The following is a 22,116-nucleotide window of genomic DNA, read 5'->3' as shown; positions in this document are numbered from 1 at the left end:
TGTGCTCAGTAATGATGAGAAGGAGTATGATTGTTTGTGTGTTAGTACTTTAGGCAGATTGTGTTTGCCTATTATTGTGACTTAGATGAAAAGCAAACCATGTTTTATGAGTAATTAATGCAGAAAATCAGGTAATTGCAAAGTGTTCACAAACTTTTTCTTACAACTGTATATGATAATACGTTTGGTAGAAGGAATGAAGGCAGGACTATTTTCTAAATGGGGAGAGAGTTCAGGAATTGGAGGTACAAAGGGATATATAAGCTCTTAGTGAAATCCCCTTTTACTGGGTGTCTTCAGAGATGCAACTCGTTAGCCTCTTGGTAACAGCCACTGGACTCAGCAGTGAGAAAACCACCTTCCTCAAATTCTGTACCTCTAGGGTCGGTATGACTTGAGTCTCACCAAAACTAGGAAGATGGGATGTCTTGACCACCCAAACCCTGATCTGTGCAAATACTATGTGAATACGGCCCCCAAGCAATTAGCCTTCAACAAGAAATAACAGATTGTACACCACATACAATTATAAAGCAAAGACATTTACAAATTTCAGCTTTATCAAACAACTAATGGGAAAAAAAAGAAGGGCCCATTACAGATAACCCAGCCCAAATGTGCACTTAAGTTGGATTTCATCTTGTAAGTTGTCTCTAACTCATGCACTGGACCCATAGTCTGCATTAAAGCACACACCATATACCGAATGTCACTCAAACTCCATCCCAAACTAACGGGCTCCCCCACGGGAGTATTGGTCCTTCTTCCTTGAAGGCATTCATCTGCACAAAGCACCTTGTGCAACAAGGATGGCATTCTCAACCACCTTCCCTCCTGTCTTCTCCCAGCTCCTGTCATAAAGACCTTGACCCATACCTGTGTGCATCACCAAAACCTTCCCACCCAGTGTTCTCTAGAACCTTCTTCCAATTCCACCATCCTGATTGGCTGACGTAACATTCCTAAGTGGAACAACAAGGTCCATTTTCTTTATCTCCAACCCAAAGATGCTAAAACAGAACAGATTGCTCTTACAGAACTGCTAAAACAAAGTACCTACAGCATAGCCAAAGCATTATATTTGCATGATTCCCTAAAAGTTAACTTACAGGTTGAGTAGGCAGTAAGGAAGGCAACATGCTGTAAGCATTCATTTCAAAAAAACTAGAACAAAAAAGCAATGATATCATGCTGAGGATTTAAAAGTATTGGTGAAACCACTTTTGGAGTACTTTGAGTGGTTTTCTGCCCCATATTAAAGGAAGGATGTGCTTGGACAGTGTCCAGAAGTGGTTTATGAAAATTATCCTAAGGATGAATGGGTTCATGTATAATGAGTGTCTGATGGCTCTGGAGTTTAGAAGGATAAGGGGAAGTCTCATTGAAACTGACTATAAAGAGTGGATGTGGAGAGGACGTTTTTTATAGTGGGAGAATCAAGGACCAGAGGGCACATCCTCAACTTCCGAATATAAGGACCTCCCTTTAGAAGAGAAACAAAGAGTAATTTCTTTCACAAGTGGTGAACTTGTGGACTTCATCTCCACAGACATCTGTGGAAACCAAAGCATTGGGTATATTTAAAGCAGAGCTTAATATGGCTCTTGATTAGAAAGGACTTCAGAAGTTAAGGGGAAAAGGCAGGTGAATGAGGTTGAGAGGGAAATTAAATCAGCCATGTTCAAATGGAGGAGCAGACTAGATTGGCCAAATAGCTTAATTCTGTTCCTATGTCTTATGGTCACATGGTCATGTGTCACTCTGATGCCAGTTAGATTAAATGGAAATTATTTTCACAAAGTGAGACCACCCTAATGTTATATTTTAAAGTTCTGTAATATACAACAAAGAAATTGGCTTTCATAAGAATGTGATCCTCAACAAATATTTACTCTGTCCAAATATCTGATTAGTTTAAAAAGATCCTATTTTATTCATGGCTAATTCTGTGCTCTGAACTTATCATATTTTCTTTCACCATATTTGTTCTATGTAAACATGAAGTAGTCAGCCAAGCTATGAACATGAAAGACTAACCTAATAAAAGTCCTGTAAAAATTGTCTTATTTCTTTATGAAGGTGAGATTAGTTGTATTTTAGTGAATAACATGTAAAAAAAAGTCTTGTCAGATGGAATCAAATCAACCTGACAATCTGAAAATTGTAAGAAGCAGACAACAGAATGTCATAATCACTTGAATTATTCTATCTACTTAATTACAACAGTGGGTCCTGCAGTAAAAATGAATATAGAACATCACAGCTCAGGAACAGGCCATTCAACCCACAATGTTACCACCAACCATAAAGCTAATCTAATTAATCCTATTTGCCTGCACATGGTCTGTATCCTTCTTATTTCTGTCTGTTCATGTCACTGTCCAAATGTATTTTGAACTTTGCTACGTATATACTTCTACCACCTCCCCTGGCTGTGTATTTTTTGGCACCTTATGTTCTCCACTTGCCTCACAAATCTCCTTTAAACTTTAACCATCTCACTTTATAAGTCTATGCCCTCCAGTACTTGTGTTTTTCTAATCTGGGAAAAAGACTAGCTATATACCCTATCTAACCCTTTCATACACGTATATACGTTTATCAGGTCACTCCTCAGCCTCTGATGCTCCATAAAAAAAAATACAAATTTGTCCAATCTATACTTCTAGCTACACTCCAATCCAGGAAAAATCTTCTGCAAACTCACTAAGCACTCCACATTCTACCTATGGTAACCAGAATAGCACACAATACTCCAAACATAGTCAAAGCAATGTATTTTACAGCTTCAATATGGCTTTCTAACTTTTATACTCAATGTTCTGACAAAGGCAATCATGCTGTACATCTTCTATACCATCCCATCTACTTCTGTTGTCACTCTCAGGTTTGTACCACAAATCCATCTGTGCATCAAAGATCCAAAAGGTCATGCTATTTACTGTCAACTTTCCACTCTATAGCTACAGTATATTAATAGTAAAAGAGTGGTTGGGGAGAGAGTAAGTTACCTTAGAGTTGAGTGGGGCCATCTTGAACCACAGGAGATGTGGAATTTTAATGAATATTTCTTCTCAGTGTTCACTGAAGAGAACATCATTCTCTTCAGATAAGAGAAGCATGGAGATGTTTTAGGGGATATTCATATTACCAGAAAGAAGGTATTTACATGCTTACAGTGCATGAGGATGGATAAATCTACAGGGCCTGACCGAGCGTATTCTTGGACTTTCCGGGAGGCCAGAAAGGAAATTACAGAGACTGCTGTGATGATATTTGCTTTATCACTAGCCACTGGTGATGATCCTGAAAATGTTAGGTGGCTATGGGTGTTCTATTATTTCAAAAGATAAGACAGGCCTGCCAGCCTGACATGAGCAGTGGGGAAGTTACCGCAGGGGATTCTGAGGGACAGAATCTACCAGCATTTTCATAGACAGAATCCCTAGGATAACCCTTGAAATACCTTTTAGAGTGTTTTGAAGAGGTAAGGTCCCATGGAATCTAGGGAGATCTTGTAGGTGAATTCAAATTGGCCCTGGTTGTGGGAAGTAGAGTGCGCTGGTTGAAGATTGCTTTTCAGAATGGAAGCTGGTGACTAGTGGTGTGCTAAAGGGTCAGTGTTGGGAACTTTATTATTTGTTATTTATATATAGTAAATGAATTGGATGCAAATGCACAAGGCTTGTTAAGTAAATTTTGCAGATGACTCAAAATTAGGAGGTGTTGTTGATAGTGAAGAAGATTAGCGCAGATTACAGGAGATCAATTAGGAAAGTGGGCCAAGGAATGGAAAGTAGATTTCAATATAAGAGTGAAGTGATGTATTTTGGAAAGTCAAATCTTTATAGGATTTATACACTGAATGGTAAAGCACTAGGTATTGTTAAGGAACAGAGGGTCACAGGGATACAAGTGTGTAATTCATTGAAGGTAAAGTCTTAAATAGACAACGTGGGAAAAAAGGCATTTGGAATACATCATTCAAGGCATGGAGTATAGGAATTGGGACATATACACAAGTGATTGGTGAGGCTGCACTTGGATTACTGTATACAGTTTTGATAACCCTTTTTATGAAAAAAATCAGTTAAACTGGAAAGAGTCCAAAAAGTTTACGAGAATGTTACCAGGATGAGAGGGCTCATGTTAAAGGGAGAGGTAATGCTAGTCTAGGTTTTCATTCAATCTTAGATGCATCTCTTATACTTGATGGGCCAAATGGCCAAATTCTGCTCCTTTGTCTTACGACCTTATTCCTTGCATCACAGGAGTATGAGGGGTGACCTCATAGAAATACTTAATATTGTGAGAGATATAGCTAAGTCATTTCCTCCAGAGCATCAAGCCAAATGTATATCTAACGTACCACCTCACCATGGATCCCATGTGACTTAATTGTCTGCATCCTTCAGTACTACTATGAGGAACTTTGTAAATGCTTTACTAAATTCCATGTATTGAACATCCACTGTCCTACCCTCATGAATCATCTTCAGTACTTCCTCAAAAAATTCAAATTAAATTTGTGAGACTGAACCACTCCCACACAAAGCCATGATGACTATTTCTTACACATTCTACTTATAAGATTCTCCCTAAGAATCTTAAAAGGCTTACCAGCCTGTGATTTCTGGGTTTCACCCTTCTTAAACAAAGGAACAACATGGGTTATGTTCATTTAAGAACTGGCTGTACCATCCGGTTTAACCTTGGTCCTTTGTTAAACCATATACTGGCTTTTTATGATTTGAGAATAGCGATCTCCACCCCTGACAGCATGCTCCAGGCACTTTCCACCCTGTCTCGGAAAGTAAGTGTGTGTGTGTGGCATCCGTCGGTCTTGAGAGACCATGGATCTGCGCCTGGAGAGTTTTGATTCAGCTGCTGATGGTGGTGCCGCGTCTGTTGTGGCTGTACAGGCCCACACGAGAGTGACAGTCTCGGTTGCAGCGATTGCATTTGAAGACGCTCTCCTCCAATGTTGCCGTGTTGTTGTCTTTTCGGCGAGCGCGCTTTTCCTCGGCGGCAAGCCTCAGTTTGTCTTCTCCTCGCTCCAGCCCTCTGTGTAGTTCTCGTCTCCAGTGTGAGCGATCGTTCGTGACGTCTTCCCATCTTTTGACGTCCAGGTCAATTGACTTCATGTCCCTTTCGCAGACGTCTTTGAAACGAAGATGAGGACGTCCTCGTGCTCTCTTGCCGGTGGTCAGTTCCCCGTACAGTAGGTCTTTCGGAACCCTCCCATCTGGCATGCGATGTACGTGTCCCAGCCAGCGGAGTCAGCGTTGTTGGAGAAGGGTGAAGAGGCTGGGAAACTGGGCGCGGGTAAGGACTTCGGTGTTGGTGACTCAGTCGGTCCATTTGATGCCTAGAATGCGTCTCAGGCTGTGAAGGTGGAAGGCGTTGAGACGTCGCTCCTGCCTGGAGTACAGGCTCCAGGTCTCACTGCCGTAGAGCACTGTGCTGAGGACGCATGCCCTGTAGACTGCAATTTTGGTGTTCGTAATTAGCTTTCTGTTCTCCCAGACTCTCTTGGTCAGCCTGGCGAATGTGCTGGCTGCTCGTCCGATCCGCCTGTTGATCTCGGAGTCCAGGGAGAGGCTGTCCGTGATGGTGGAGCCGAGGTATGTGAATTTGTGGACTACCTCCAGCTCGTAATTGTTGATGTTGATGATGGGGGGGTTGTTCAATGCCTTGGCCCATCACATTGGTCTTCTTCAGACTAATGGTTAGGATGAATTCCTGGCAGGCTCTTGAGAGGTTGTCCATAAGTCGCTGCAGTTGCTCTTCAGAGTGTGTCGCCAACGCTGCGTCTTCTGCAGACAGCATGTCTCTGATGAGTACTTCACCGACCTTGGATTTTGCCCTCAGTCGGGACAGATTGAACAGCCTTCTGACTGATCTGGTATGAAGGTAAACTCCATCGGCTGAAGTTCCAAACGCATGTTTCAGCATGACTGCGAAGAAGATGCCAAACAGGGTGGGAGCAAGCACACAGCCCTGCATCACACCGCTGCAGATGTTGAAAGCCTCTGAAGAAGAGCCGTCAAATTGAATGACACCTTTCATATCTGCATGAAACGATTGGACGATCTTGAGGAGCCTCGGAGGACAACCAATCCTGGCGAGGTTTTTAATCAAGCCGTCTCTACTAACAAGGTCGAATGCCTTTGTGAGGTCGATGAAAGCGACGTAGGGCAGTTGTCTTTGCTCTCGGCACTTCTCTTGCAGCTGTCGAAGAGAGAAGATCATGTCGATTGTGGAACGTTCTGACCTGAAACCGCACTGAGATTCGGGGTATACCCTTTTGGCGATTTTCTGTAGTCTGCCCAGGACCACGTGGGCGAAGACCTTCCCAACGATGTTCAGCAGCGAGATTCCTCTGTAGTTGTTACAATCGCTTCTGTCCCCCTTGTTCTTATAGAGGGTGACAATGTTGCAGTCTCTCATGTCTTGCAGCACTCCAGCGTCGCCTCACCGCAGTGGCAAAACGCGGAAAGCAGCAGTCCACCGGTTATGAGCCTGCGCTCGATAGGCATAGAGCAAGGCACCAGGGGTTGCGTTCGACGGAGGGAGAGGCCATGGGGGCTCACTGGACAGCTACCGCCCGCCTCAAGCTGGGCAGCCCCCAGCCAATAAGGTGCTGTCCCGCCACAGTCCGCCCGCTCCACTGGGTGCGTGGGGCTTAGCGATACAAGTATCCTGAATTGCAGAAATGTACTGGGATGGAAAGGGTGTTCCATTTTTAGCTATGTCAAGCCTCAATAATATCACCTGCAGTGATAATAAATCCACATTAGCCTTCAAAAGAACATTATCCTTAGATGGGAGGAATCTATTTATTTAGTTTGGAGACTTGATAGGTTTTCCTAATTGATAAAACAGAAAACTTATGATAAATACTCCAGTCACATTTAGCATACACTGAAGAGGAAACTCTGTCCCAGGCATCATTCTCAGCTTTGTTCCCATTTGTAAGGAAAGAGTTAATGCGATTTGTCCTTGGTATGTGCAGAAATAAAATGAAAGCTTGAAGAAAAATTGGTGCCAGCTTGGAATGTGGTGATAGTCTGGAGCTGTGTACGACACATCCCTGAGATTAGATAATGAAGAATGTTTTCATCCTTACAGACATAGTGTCTTTGTTTTCCTAAATTATGTGCCTGGGCTGAAGGTTGTAAGAGATAAGGGGGCTCAGCTAAGGGATGGAAAAGTTCTGAGGAGATAATTATGTTATAGTTTGTAAAGAATCTTAAAGGGTTCAAAAGAGACCTTTGTACAAGGAGTTTTGTCTTAGGCTAAGTAATGACCAGTGCTAGTGCTAGGAGTCGGAGAGTTAAAATATGTCACGAAAATTATATGTGGATAAAGAAAAAAGGCTGTGTGAAAGGTTGTTGGATCTGTGGTTTTTCTCCGACACTGCAGAGATTGGCTTTATAAGTGGATAAGTATTATATAGTTTTCTGTATTACTTCAGTAATCCTTTGTTTTTCTTTCGTAGTGTATTTATGCTAGTTCTAATAAAGTGATTACTTGTGGCCTTCAACATGTGTGCAGTGTCTCACTTTGTCTGCAAGTGCATATGTGAATGCCCTGAGATGAATCAGAAAAGAACACAGAACGAATTTTAAAATAATTTTAGTTACACCACTACAAACCCAATTTTCAGCAGGAACCAACTTTATCTTACCAACAATTTCTCACTTGAGGCCATTTTAGAACAACCCTTAGTTTAAGCCAGAGTGTAAATTTCTATTCAAATTAGTATCATATGACTTTATGGGGAGCCAAATGCCATTTTATTTCAGTTAGATGTGAAATGTACTAAGTGCCATACACATTGTCAAAGCAAAACACCAATCAGTCGGTGATTCTTAAATGGGTCACTTAAATGATGCAACTCAGCAATAAAGAAAATAGCTCAGGATGAGGCTGCAGGATGAGAACAAGTTTTTCCCATATTCCTTATTGCTAAATCCACCAAAGTGTTACCCTCTTCAACTGCCAACTTAATCCTTGCTGGAGAATATTTTTTTCTGTGATAGGGCCATCTGACTCATCCACCCCACATACTGTGAGCAATTAGAGCATGGAACACAATGGCAGGATGCCAGTTGCCTACAGACAGAATCCTGACTACTAAAATTGTTCTGATCTCTTGCCAGCAATTTCGGAAGCAGTACTACAATCACTTGGATGTCTATTGAGGATTTACATGGGCCCTTGAATTGTTCAAAAAACAGAGTAATATCTAAATGTTTCCTTATTTCCAAATAAGTGATAAGTTGTGCTGCTGGTAGAAGAGGAATACCAAGATATTAGACATTTTAATTCAACAAATACTTAATGCATTGATCAAACACAGTTAGTTAGCAACTTCAATCATCCAGGAAGACAATAGACTTCTCATAGGTTTTACTACAATAAAATAATGTAACTTTCATAATGTTTTGTGTAATTACAAAAACATTTATTTTCTGAATGTGGAACTTACAGGAGGGTCCATATCTTCAGCTGACACGACAGTGATAAGGCTCCCCTTGAGTGCATCTGGTGCCACCAGTCCTTTATAGACAGGTTTACTAAATACAGGCGCATAGTCATTCATATCCTGTAAAAGAAAATTTTTGAGTTATTTGTTTAAATATTAATCATACCAAAGTGATTCCAACAATTTGAAATCATATTTAATGGGAGACTAAATACTATCACAATTTTATTTGTCAAATCAAAGCCAATATATTCTTCATGATGGGGGTATGTGATTGCTGAGATTAGCTTATTCAACTGATCAACCAATAGACTATTATAGATTAATCTAGTAATGTCATATTATTGCTCATCCTAAAGTTTATATATTACTTCCTTTTCATTAAGTTAATAGGTCAAAGTATTGATTGCTTAACTAGCTGTTAATACAATATTGACAGATACACAATGGACAAACTACTTAATGATTGGGGCTTCTGCTATTCATTACTGAATAACTGCTTCATATCCACATGGAAAAGTCAGGATCAAGTCTGCCTGTGGCAATCAAATGACCTGTCAACATATACATCTGACATTATTTGTGTGAGGTTTCAGAAAATGAGCAGAGGCTGTGAAGCCATAACAAATCAAAGCCCTCAGAATGCATGAACAAAGACAAATGGCAAAATTACAGTTATTTCAAATTAATTTAAAGCTTGATTTTTCATATTTAACTGCCAGCGAATTTTGTTTTTTGTTAGATTGATATTCTCAAAATCAACTAATTCCTATCACGCGTATCCTATGTGGAAGAATGTCTAATAATACTTAAAAGGACTGGACAGCTAAAGGAATAACAGTTCTTTGCAACATAATGAAAGAAGGAACACTGTTCAGTTTTGAAATGCTTAAAGAGAAACACTTATTAGAAAAACATGATTTTTATCGGTATTTACAGATGCGACTATATGTTAATAAGATGCTTAAAAATGTGACCAAGGCAAATACACGCTTGATAGAGCTCTTTAGAAAAGCATACAATTCAGATAATGGTAGTAGAATCATTTCAAGCATGTATAAGGGGTTGTCAAATCTTAAAACACATTCAACCTCATACATTAAAACAAAATGGGAGAAGGAAGGAGGGATAATTACATCTGAGGAAGAATGAACAATAATATGGAGGTATCAATTGACATGTACCAGTTCACAGAAATGGAGGGAGTTTGGATGGAAAAACTTGATAAGATATTTTATTACACCCTCTCAGAAATCCCAATATGATAGTAACCTCCCTGTTTGCTGGAGAAATTGTGGAAATCAAAATGCAAATCATTATTATATTTTTTGGGACTGCCCTGTTATCAAAAACTATTGGAGGGGGATACACAATACCCTACAAGACATCTTTAAATATGAAATACCCTTAGAGAGTAAGACCATATATTTTGGATATATATCTCAAGAATGGTTGAAAAGAGATAAATATTTAATGAATATATTGTTGGTGGCTGGTAAAAAGACTCTTACTAGGAAATGGTTATCACAGGAGAGCCCAAATTTAGATACGTGGATGGAAATTACAATGGACATTTACAAAATGGAGAAGATAACAGCATCTGTTAATCATAAGCTGGAACAATTTGATTCATACTGGGAAAAATGGTTTAACTACATAATGCCTCATAGGCCTGATTTTATTCTCACAAATCAATGAATCTGAAATAAAAAAAAGATCACTCCTTACTTGTACATAGTTCTTTCCTTTTGCTTTTTTTCTCTCCATTCTTTTCTATAAGTGTATACCTCAGATAAGTACTTTGTAGATATTTGTGATATATACGATTATATGATATATATGTACAATGTCTGAAATACATCTTACAGAAATGTTGGTTTGATGATGAATTTCAATAAAAAATAAATTACAAAAAAAATTTAATGTTTGCTCTGCACTGTATTTTCCAGCTTGAACATAATCACTACAGAAACTGTCCTTATACATATAAATAGCAACAGCATGGGGTATTTTTTCATTAGCTTAAAGCAAAAACACCAAAAGGGCAAAAGATGAAAATAATAGATTATGTATGTGTTGATAGTGTGTAACAGTATAAAAGTAATGCTGGATTTGATCAGTTATAAATTCGCCTGGTTCATGCAGCAAAATGGTAAGTTCAGTCACAAACAAGAGAAAATCTGCAGACTCTGGAAATCCAAGCAACACACACAAAATGCTAGAAGAACTCCACAGGGTAGGCACTATCTATAGAAAAGAGTACAATCAACATAATATTATTAGTCTCGGCCTGAAACATCGACTTTACTCTTTTCCATAGATGCTGCCTGGCCTACTGAGCTCCTCCAGCATTTTGTGTGTGTTGGTGTAAGTTCAGCCCATGTCCATTGAAAAACAATGACTCAGATGAATCCCACCGTCCAACTCCCAGATCATAGTTTTTAGTACAATATGGCACATCATGTACTGAGCTGGGTAAATTTTAAATGTGATGAGGGTTCCTGCTTTTGACCAACCTTTCAAGCTTTGTGATCCCATTATACTTGGCATGATAAAATGTTCTCCAATTTTCCTGTCAGTCATTTAACTTAAAGCTATGTCCTAATGAGCTGACTCTGATGACATTTTCTCGAATTATGTGTTGAACTTCTTTGTTTATGCCAAGGCCGAAGGAATATTGTATTTTCTTATAATTAAGAAGGAGGTGATTCAACCCATTGATTTTGTTCTGGCACTCTGTAACCTAGTCACCCCATGTCCCTTAACAACCTGCCCCTTTCTGATTTTCTCACCAGCCATCGACACCAGGGGAATTTACCGAAGCCAACTAACTTAATAACCAGAATGTTTTGGTGCTGTGAGTCTAAGAATTTTACCACAAGACCAACAAATCAACTGAGTATTTAGGTAACTAAAACAAGTCATTGACATGATTTCCATATTATTTCATTGTATACACTTTCCCGTTAAGTTATGTTTCTAAAAGCTAGGTAACAGATTGCAATTTTCTAATAGCTTCTCTTGTTTATTTGTGTCTTTGAGTCAGCCCTGCATTGCAGAGTAGGTGTTTTTTAAGGCTATCAAGTAATTACTACTTGAACTGTTCTGTCATTTAAATATAACATTAGTAACAGTATAATGACTGAAAAATCTGCCAAGAGAAAAGCAACAAATTAATCACACATTTCATCTCATAAACCAAATGTAATTTGTTTGGCTTGAATTGGATAACCACATTTAGAGATGTTCTGTCTTTTGAACAAGGAACTGAACCTTTGAGGATTTGAGATATATTTTTGACCAGTTTTGCACTACTGACCTTCAGCCTCAAGCACAATAATTCAAACCCAGACTAAAATCTTTGCAGTGAAAACCTCCCCTGTCCAGCAGATGAAATGATGGTACGGCAGTATAAATTGGGTGCCACAATAGCATAGTTTGGTTGGCACACTAACATAGTGTTTAGCGTAATGGCTTACAGGTGCCAGTGATCAGGATTCAATCCCACCGTTGTCTGTAAGGAGTTTGTATGTTCTTCCTGTGACCACGCAGGTTATCTCTGGGTGCTCCAGTTTCCTTCCACATTCCAAAGGCATATGATTTAGGGTCGGTAAGTTGGGGAGAGCTGTCTCGATGTCAGACCCATGATGACTCTTTGGGCTGCCCCGAGCACATCCACAGACTGTGTTGGTCATTTACACAAATGACGTGTTAAGCGTATGTTTCAAGGTATCCAAATACAGGTGAGATGAACTGGGAACAAGAGAGGAAGCTGCTCACTGGTTCATGAGTGAGATTTATAAAATGACTGTTTTCAGGCTTTTGGTGTTTTCCAGTGGCCCTATCAAATTGTGATTCATTAGCAAGAGCAAATAAAAACAAGACAGGGACAAATGGAGCAACCATTGTTGTACCGGCTATTGTGTAAGTGGACCAGTGTTAGAGTAGTTGGCTTATCAGGCTTGTGAGACATAAGTATCTGGTAAGTTTCTTCTTCTTCACTCCTCCTCTGTTAGTACATATTTAGTGTGGTCAGGATTACTCCAGGGTTGGTGTTGTGTCGTTTGTGTGAGATTTGGGAATTCTGGGAGACCTCCATCCTTCCGGATAACCATGACTGCACCAGGTGCACTGAACTGCAGCTCCTCAGAGAACGTTTTAAGGAACTGGATCTGTAGCTCGATGACTGTTGGCTCATATGGGAAACTGAGGAGGGCCTGTATGCTTTGAAATTTAGAAGAGTGAGGGAGGATTTCATTGAAACCTATTGGATGTGGAGAGCCTAGATAGAGTGGATTTGTAAAGGATGTTTCCTTTAGTGGGGGAGTCAAGGACCAGAGGAACATCCATTTAGCTCAGAAATGAGAAGGAATTTTTTTTTCCAGAGGGTGGTGAATCTGTGGAATTCATTGGTAAAGGTGGCTGTGGAGACCAGGTCATTGAGTATATTTAAGCCAAAGGTTGATAGATTCTAGATAAGTCATAGCGTGAAAGGTAACAGGGAGAAGGCAAGAGAATAGGTTTGAAAGGAAATGGATGGGCCTTGGTCAAATGATAGAGCAGATTTAGTGGGCCAAATGCCCTAACATCTCCAATGTTTTCTGGTCTTAAGGAAAAATAAAGCAAATCTCTTTAATTCCTGGGTATTGTCAGCCTAATATAGAGTATAGAGTGAAGGATACATTTACAAAGCTCTCCTTAGTTTAGCACTGAATTGGATATCTAACCTGAGAGGGCTTATGATTCTTATGAAAAATAAAGGAAACAAAACAGAACAGCCCGAGGGTTCAGCTGGGGTCATCGCCACGCAGAGGAAATGTAACTCAATATCTAACTGTTTATAACCAGGTATTTCACCCCTTCTGTATGGACATCTTTATCATGCAAAGTATAAAATAATTGTGAAAGGAAAGGTGTAATTGAACATGTGACAGGGAAATAAAGTGTGCAGATATAAGTGTTGGGAATGCTCTGAGAACCAACAGTCATTCAAAAGACACAATATCTTCCTCCTATATAATAATACAATATCACAATATGTTCACTGGTGAGAATAATAGGAATGTAACATCCTGACACACGATATTCTGCAGATGCTGGAAATCCGGCACAAAATGCTGAAGGAATTCTGCAGGTCAGTGTTGATGAAGGGTCTTGGTCTGAAATGTGGACTCTTTATTCCTCTCCATAGATGCTGCCTGACATGTTGAAACAATGTAACATCTTGACATGGTGTTATATGATAATGCAGTCCCAATGACCCTTTTACATCAGAGCAAAACATTTTTTGCAGCAATGAGAAAACAAAATGTACTTTCTTTTTTACCAATTCAGTGGGTGTGATCTGCCTGCATGTTATACACATCTACCATGCATGTTATGTTGTGTTAAATTAACAAGACCATAGCCACACAGTCAAAAATATACTTAGAACAAAGAGCTGGAAAAGTTACCATTCCAATTCCTAAACACAACAGATTAGTCAGATGCTGAAAATCCAGAATAGCATAAAAAAATGCTGGAGGAACTCAGGGAATCAGGCAGCATCTATGGAAAGGAATAAAGAGTCTATGTTTCAGACCAAGACCATTCATCAAGGCTCATTCTAATTCCAACTAGCACTGATCAGATTCTACATTGAAACTGTTCCTCATGAACATAATCTTACATTGTAATGTTTATGGAAAGGAGACTGTAGCTGCACTAAAAACTGACCAGCTGTGACAATATGAGTTGCTACAGGAGATCCTAACTTCATTCCAAGGTTAAGGGTACCCAATTAGTTCAGACTGGTAAAAACCTCTCCTCCACCACCTCCATCAGCACAGGAGCACCACAGGGCATGTGTACCTAACCCCTGCTCCACTCCCTTTATACCTCTGACTGTGTGGCTAAGTACAGCTCCAACACCATATATAAGTTTGCTGATGACACTACTGTTGTGGACTGTATCAAAGGGGGTAATGAATCAGCATACAGGAGGGAGATTGAAAACTTGGCTGAGTGGTGAAATAGCAACATTCTCTCACTCAATGTCAGTAAGACAAGGAACTGATTGTAGACTTCAGGAGAGAGAAACCAGAGGTCCATGAGCCTGTAAACGTTGGAGGATCCGAGGTAGAGAAGGTCAGCAATGTTAAATTCCTGGCTGTCACTATCTCAGAAAGCCTGTCCTGGACCCATTACATAAATATAATTGCAAAGAAAGCACGGAAGTGCCTCTGCACCCTCAGGAGTCTGCAGGGATTCGGCATGTTATCAAAAACCTTGGCAAACTTCTCTCGATGTGTGATGGAAAGAGTGCTGACTGTTGTGCTTACAGTGTGGTCTGGGAACACCAATGCCTTTGAGCGGAAAATCCTACAAAAGGTAGAAGATTCGGCCCAGTATGTCATGGGTAAAACACACCCAACTATTGAGCACACCTACATGAAACATTGTCATAGAAAAGCAGCATCTTTACCAAAGACCCTCAACGCCCAGGCCATGCACTTTTCTCACTGTTGCCATCAAGTAGAAGGTACAAGTGCCTCAGGACTCACACCACCAGCATCAAGAACAGTTACTACCCCAAAACCAGCAGGTTCTCGTACAAAAAGAGATAACTACACTCATAAAGGATTCTTTTTATCTTGTTATTTCATGCTCACTATTTATTGGTATTTATATGTATATATCTATCTATCTGCATTTGCACGGTTGTTCTCCATTGATCCTATTTAGTTATTGTTCTGTAACTTTGCTAAGTATGCCCACAGAAAAATAATCTTGGCTTTGTATGTGGAGACATGTATATATTCTGATAATAAATTTTGCTTTGAACTTTGAACCAGGTTCAGACAATTAGAATATGGTCTTATTCTGAGGTGAGACTGAGTACAAGCAAATCTATTTTTTTTCTGCAGTTGCTTGAAGATCAAATACCTAAAGACAATTAGACTCTTTTGAATGTTCATAAGTTCATTGCTTTCAAAAATAAAGCTGACATTTTCAGAAATGCAAATAGTTTCATTTTGAAAGAGAAGACAAGTGAGTAATGACGATTCTGTTGTTATAATTAGAATATGTCAATTAACCTCTACTATAGTCAACAGCCCAGTCTTTGGCCTGAAATGTCTTAGACAAGAAATCTTTTTCAGAGTGTATTTATGGTCTCTCACAAATTGGTAACCTTATTCCATCAGCCTGAATAATACAAAGGCTTGTAATTAAATGCCTTAAGATGCATTTTTCTACAGAGAGGTTCGACAGTCAATCTTTTTTGCATGTAAATAGATTTTCCTTGCTTATCTTCAAATTATTTCTCAATTATATGAATGCTGAAGAGGTTACAAAGACACCGTGAAGTTAAACGAACACCCTGCTAATTTAGCTTTGTAGCATAATCACACCTGTTCTGAATTGAACTGCTGCATCCAAAAAGTGTAAATTGATTTATCTCACTGTTGCTGAAGAAAAAAACAACTGCACACCTTTTGGGTTAAAGCCAACTGCTAATCAGAATACATATTTAATCACAATCATGTATAGCTGGCTTTGAATCCCCACTGATTTGCCTCCTGCTGCCTTCTCCCGATCCGCAAAACAACACAGAATATGTGCTGCCTAATAATTTGATGCCATCTGTTTCATGTATACTACTCCTAAGAGATCAAGGTGGGGTATAAGCTTTAAAGCAGACCAAGTTTTTGTTTAAAGTGACTGCATTCATCTTAAATATGAAATGCTAAAATAAATATAATTTCATGAAATCTCATCTCACCTTGACTTTATATGTTACTGTGAAACAGAAGACAGCAGGTTGCTTTACACTTCTTCCCATTGTTATTTCTATTGCAGTCATGTTTATTTTCAATTCATTATAAGTCTTGCACCTATACTGCGCACTCATCCACTAGAGGACAATGATAACGACAGAATCACAACACCATGCTCCAGGGTACCGATGTGCCTTAACAACAAAGGCGTTGAACTCAATCAGTTCCTTATATCTGGTGTCTACTTCAGTGCTGCACACCAGATTCATCACTAAAGGTACCATTGTTCAGTTGAGCTGTAAAACGTCACAACCAAATGCTCTCTCAGGTTCCCATGAGATGATTTGGAAGAACAGCAAAGGAGTTCTCCCTTGTGCCCCAGTCAATACCCAGTTTCAATTTCATTAAAAGGAATTATCATTATAACCTAGTTTATAAATTGAATGATATATTCTATACTACACTAATGACCACAGTTCAAACATTTGGGGAATCATTCAGTCATACAAAGATAGAGCACAAAAATATGTCCATTACTCCATCAAGTCCTCAGCAACCTTCAAGCACCCATTTATGCTAACCTTACCTCAATCCATTTCACCCCACATTCCATCAATTCCCATCCTTGCAAACACCCAACTTCTATTTCTCACATACACTAATGGGATTTTCAGTGCTCAGTTATAGTAGCAACCTGCACATTTTTGAAATGTGTGCGGGAACCAAAGGACCTGGATGAAACCCACTCACTGATAGGGAAACCATGCAAACCCCACTCAGACAGCACCAAAGGTCAAGATTGAACCTAGGTTGCTGAAGCTGTGAGGTCTACTACTTGCACCGCTCTGCTGCCCTTAGTGTTTAACAGCGGAAAGAGCCTATGAGATTGTATTCCCTTGAAAAGAACAGTATCAGAACGGAAGCTCAGGTTTTGAAATATATTCAAATGCCAAGTGCTAAGGGAAGTATTCAAACCATCCACAGCAAAAGACGTGCTACCATTTTCCTATTGTTTGTTAAATTTAATTGTCAAAATGAAATGCAGCTAAAGAGGTCAATTTTTCCTTGCTAGTTCTTAAAGATGACTGGCAAGATATTTTAGGAGCTATACATTAAAATGAACCACTTTATCCCAATTCAGCTTCTTAGAGGCAGCGGCAAAACAGCGTGATAATCTGTGAGGAATCAATTGTAATTTGTCTTTTTTGTTAATTTTAGGATAAGGTTATTATCCTTTAAAAGTCTGATGTATTCTGAACAATTTTCTACATTTAAGTAAACAAAAATATACAGCAGATTCCATTCCATTGACTTTATAATGCAATATATTTCCAATGTCATTCCATCCTGTACTTCCTAGTGAAATCCAAATATGAAACTTGCTATTTGAAGGAATTACATGAGTTTCAAAAGATTACACAAAACTAAGCTGACACTCAAGAGAGCTGTATATCTGTTTCAATTAGCTCAACTGACAGTATTCAGGAAGATTTATCTGGCCAATATAATTTTAATAGTTCTGTAATTTGCTTATTTAATTCAGTTAAAAATAAATCAATTTAGAAAAGATGCAATTTTAAAAATTTCACTAGAGAAAGCTCTTACAGGATGAAAAACTACAGCCAAATTGCATCAATGATTAAATGATATTATGTTATAAATGCTGTTGTCTATACGTGTGCCATTTCAGAGTGAAGTTTCTCTGTTGTAACTAAGGATCTTGAGGGAAATTACTGTGAGTCTACTTCCCACATGTAGTGTACAGACCAAACTGCCCAAAAGCTGGCATGGGTAACAACAGAACGGACATTTTCAGAAACAGATTGATGAGAAGTAAGGTAGAGTCTGTGGAAAAGTGTACTAATATATGTATGGGAAGGTCATGTGAAGATCAATTTCTCTAAGCCAACTAATTAAAGTCAATGGTAAACTACAGAGACTTGCATTTTCTATGCATTGCCTCAAAAGGATCCATTCTGTAGGCCATGAAAAGTGGATTTGAGGATGTATTCACAATGAAACAAAAGAGACCAATTCATGCTTTTGTGTTGCAAACTTTCATTTCCTCTTGATCTCCCCTTTTCACTGACCAGCAACGCAGCATCACCTCAAGTTTGCTTGCTTAGTCCACTGCTCTACTCTCTCTAAATTCATGAATACATGGCTAAGCACAGCTCAAATGCCATAAATGCATTTCCAGATGTCACCACTGTTGTAGGTACACTCTCTGATGGCAATGAGGAAGCGTACAGTACTGAGATAAACTGGATGGTTGAGTGGTGTCACAACACAAACTCAAATTCAATGTCAGCAAGATGTTGTGGACTTTGGGAAAGGGGAATCAAGAGATCAAGTACCAGCTCTCATTGAGAGGTCAGTGGGTCAAAAGGCTGGGCAGTTTCAAGTTACTGCCTCCACATCTCCAAGTATCTGGAGATGCACATTATTGTAATCATGAAGAAGGCAAGAGTGGTTGGTGACATAACAAATTTCATTATGTCACCAACTACACTTGCGAATTACTATAGAGGTAGAATGGGGATCATCCTGATTGGTTGCATCACAGACTAGTGTAGAAGCTGTAATGCATGTGATTTCACAAGACTGCAGAAGGTTGTGGACTAAACATGCTCCATCACAGGCACAAGCCTTCCCACCATCAAGGAGGACCATCTTCAATAGGTGATGCCTCAAGAAGGTGGCATCCATATTTGCAGACTCTCCCCATCTGGGACATACCCTTTTCTTATTAGGAAGGAGGTACAGAGTCTGAAGAACCACACTCAACATTTTAGAAACAGCATCTTTCCTTCCACAATCAAATTTCTGAATATTCCTATGAACACTGCCTTGTTACTCATTTTTGCACTATTTATTTTGTAATTTATAATTATTTTATGTCTTTACACTGTACTGCTGCCACAAAACAATAAATTTCCTGTCATATAAGACAATGAACATAAATTTAATTCTAAGTGAGTGATGTGAGAATTAAAGGATTGACCAACATGTTGAAAGCGTATGAAGACTTAAAGACCCCTACGAAGTACATAATTAAGTTTCACTTGGAGGCATATGAATAATGGGCATCCAGCAACAATTTTTCAGTCAAATACTTTCAATAGTGTTCATTGATGAAATAATAAAAGGGTGTAACTGTATACCATAGAACATTTATATATCTTATAGAAGTGGATCTGATAAAGGAAAATTGAGAGACTGACATTTTACAGTGCATTTTACATCTTCAGTCTACTCCAAAATTATAATGAATGAATGAATGAATGAGTGAGTGAGTGACATATTTTTGAAGTGTAGTCACTCTTCTAATCAGGCAATGAAACAGGCACTTTGTGCAAAAGTGGCTCCAACAAATGGTAATGGGTTAACAACCAATCTGGTGCATTTTTGTAAAGGGGAGAGAAAACTATTTGTCAGGCAACCCTGGATAACTCCCCTGGTATTCTTCAAAAATAGAGCAACAGGATCTTCAGTGTTCTCCTGAGAAATTATTGGGTTACCTTAGTTTAACATATCATCAGAAAATGGTAACACTTATGTATTAGAAGAGCGAGAACCTAGATATTTGTGTTCCTGTTTCTAAACTCGCAGATTTCTTACTTGGAGGCATGTGTGTTATGAAAATGCCACATAATGGATTCACTGAAAAATAGATGCACAATGATTAAAAAAGTTGGTGGTGATTTAAACATGCAATTTGCTAAGGAAGATATAAAATATAGGTAAATAGATGTTTCTCTGGCTCAATCAAGTAGGATTAGGAGTGGCAACTTTCTTGGAGTGTGCAAATAACCGAGTATATAAAAGAATCAGAATCAGAATCAGGTTTAATATCACTGGCATATGTCATGAATACATTGTTTTGTGGTAGTAATACATTACAATACATGATATGATAAAAAAAACTATAAATTACAAATATATATATATATATATACACATAATTAAGTAGCAGAAGAAGAGAGCAAAAAAATAGTGAGGCAATGTACATGGGTTCATTGTCCTTCAGAACTCTATGATGGTGGGGAAGAAGCTTTCCCTAAGACATTGCGTATCTTCAGGCTCCTGTACTTCCTCCCTGATGGTAGCAATAATAAGAAGTAAGCATGACCTGGGTGATGGGGGTCCTGAATAACAGGTGTCAACTTTTTGAGGCATTGCTTTTTCAAGATGTTCCTGACGCTGAGGAGGCTAGTACCCGGATGGAATTGCTTGAGTTGCAACTTTGTGCAGCTTCTTCCAATCCTGTTCAGTGGCCTCTCCATATCAGATAGTGATGCAACCAGTTAGAATGCTCTCCACTGTACATCTGTAGAAAGTTGCAAAAATCTTTGGTAACATATCAAGTCTCCTCAAAGTCCAAATGAAATATAGCCACTGTCATGCTTTCTTCGTGATTGCATCAATATGTTGGGTAGAAAATAGATCTTCAGAGATGTTGACACCCAGGAATTTGAAACTGTTCACTCTTTCCACTGTTGATCCCTTGATGAGGACAGGTTTAAGTTCAATCAACTTCCTTTCCTGAAGTCCACAATCAATTCCTTGGTCTTGCTGATGTTGAGTGCAAGGTTGCTGTTGGACTCAACTCAGCCAGCTGATCTATTTCACTCCTGTACACCTCCTTGTCACCATCTGAAATTCTGTCAACTGTTTCATCAAGCATTGGATAAATTCAATCAAGAAAGAGTTTCTTGTAAAGCAAATTGTCCAGTAAGATCTGATAAATTAGTTTTTAATCACTTAAAATGGCCAGAGTAAAGTTTTCTTGCTCATTTCTCCCAAATTGATGTGAACAGTTACCTGTCTCTTTCACCCACTTCCATAGCTCTAGTCAAGTATGTACAGGTATAACTTCAGAATTATGTGAAACAAGTTGAAGTTTCAAGCTGGTCTTTTCCTATCAAAGTCAAGCAAGGAAACTAAGACTCTCTTGATTTTTGACAACCTCACTAAAACGTTGAAGATAACTTTTTAAAATATTACAAATGCATTACTGAAGAGTTAGGATAAATAACCTATGACTATAATGCAAGGTTGTATGATTGGCTTTGTTTTTATTGTTTCCCTGAAATTGATTTTGTATTGACATTGCTGACCATATTTTTAAATGACAGTCACTGTTAAGCAAGTTAATCCATCTTTACTCAGTTGCAGGATATTTTCAGCTGCAGCTCAATTCCTACGATTGAACTACCCAAGAAAGTAAAGGTGTTACTGCTTGATGATCTGAGTGGTATCTCTCACCTTTATCATTTTCAACACCCAATAAAAAGTGGCCAGATGCACCTGCTGAAGGGTCTTGGCTCAAAACGCCAACAGTACTCTTTTCTATAGGTGCTGTCTGGCCTGCTGAATTCCTCCAGCATTTTGTATGTTGCAAATTCTAAAGACATTTTATTTTGCAACTAGACAATACACTGAACATGTGCAATTAGATACATTCATTCAAACACATATCTCTGTATTAAATTTTCACTGAAGGATTTGAAACCAGAACATTCCGCATGCTTATCAACAAACAAATAGCTGAGAATGAGTTGCAGAATAAGTTCAGTCATTGATAAAGCTGAGGAAGTGCATCAGGACATAATAAATATATGTTTGACTAAAACAAGAATGTTCAGAAAATAATTCCAGTTTGAATTAGATGACATTTTAAAATTATTCCCTATTTTGTATAAGGCTTCAAATGCTGAAATGCAACTGAATGAGTGTGGTTTGTTTCAAAACTTGGAAACTGCAAATCCTGGTTTGAGTACATTTGTTAATTTGCATTAGCTAAGCAGTTTCACAATGGGAGAGAATGCAGAATTACAAAGATGAAGTTAATGAAAATATGCAATG

General features: G+C 38.8%; 1 protein-coding gene across 1 annotated transcript in view; it reads right to left on the bottom strand.

Annotated features, from left to right (window-relative positions):
- pcdh15b (protocadherin-related 15b) overlaps nucleotides 1-22,116 on the bottom strand; it is an 831,732-nt gene that overhangs the window by 219,431 nt on the left and 590,185 nt on the right. Inside the window, exon 22 of the mRNA XM_059948101.1 lies at nucleotides 8,495-8,611. Within this exon, the coding sequence (XP_059804084.1) occupies nucleotides 8,495-8,611 (117 nt within the window). The remainder of the gene's footprint in view (nucleotides 1-8,494; nucleotides 8,612-22,116) is intronic.

The sequence above is a fragment of the Hypanus sabinus genome, chromosome 22 (assembly GCF_030144855.1).
Source record: "Hypanus sabinus isolate sHypSab1 chromosome 22, sHypSab1.hap1, whole genome shotgun sequence".
In the NCBI taxonomy this organism is placed as follows: Eukaryota; Metazoa; Chordata; class Chondrichthyes; order Myliobatiformes; family Dasyatidae; genus Hypanus; species Hypanus sabinus.
Note: the sequence above shows the minus strand (reverse complement) of the source record. Positions and strands in the feature narration are given on the sequence as shown.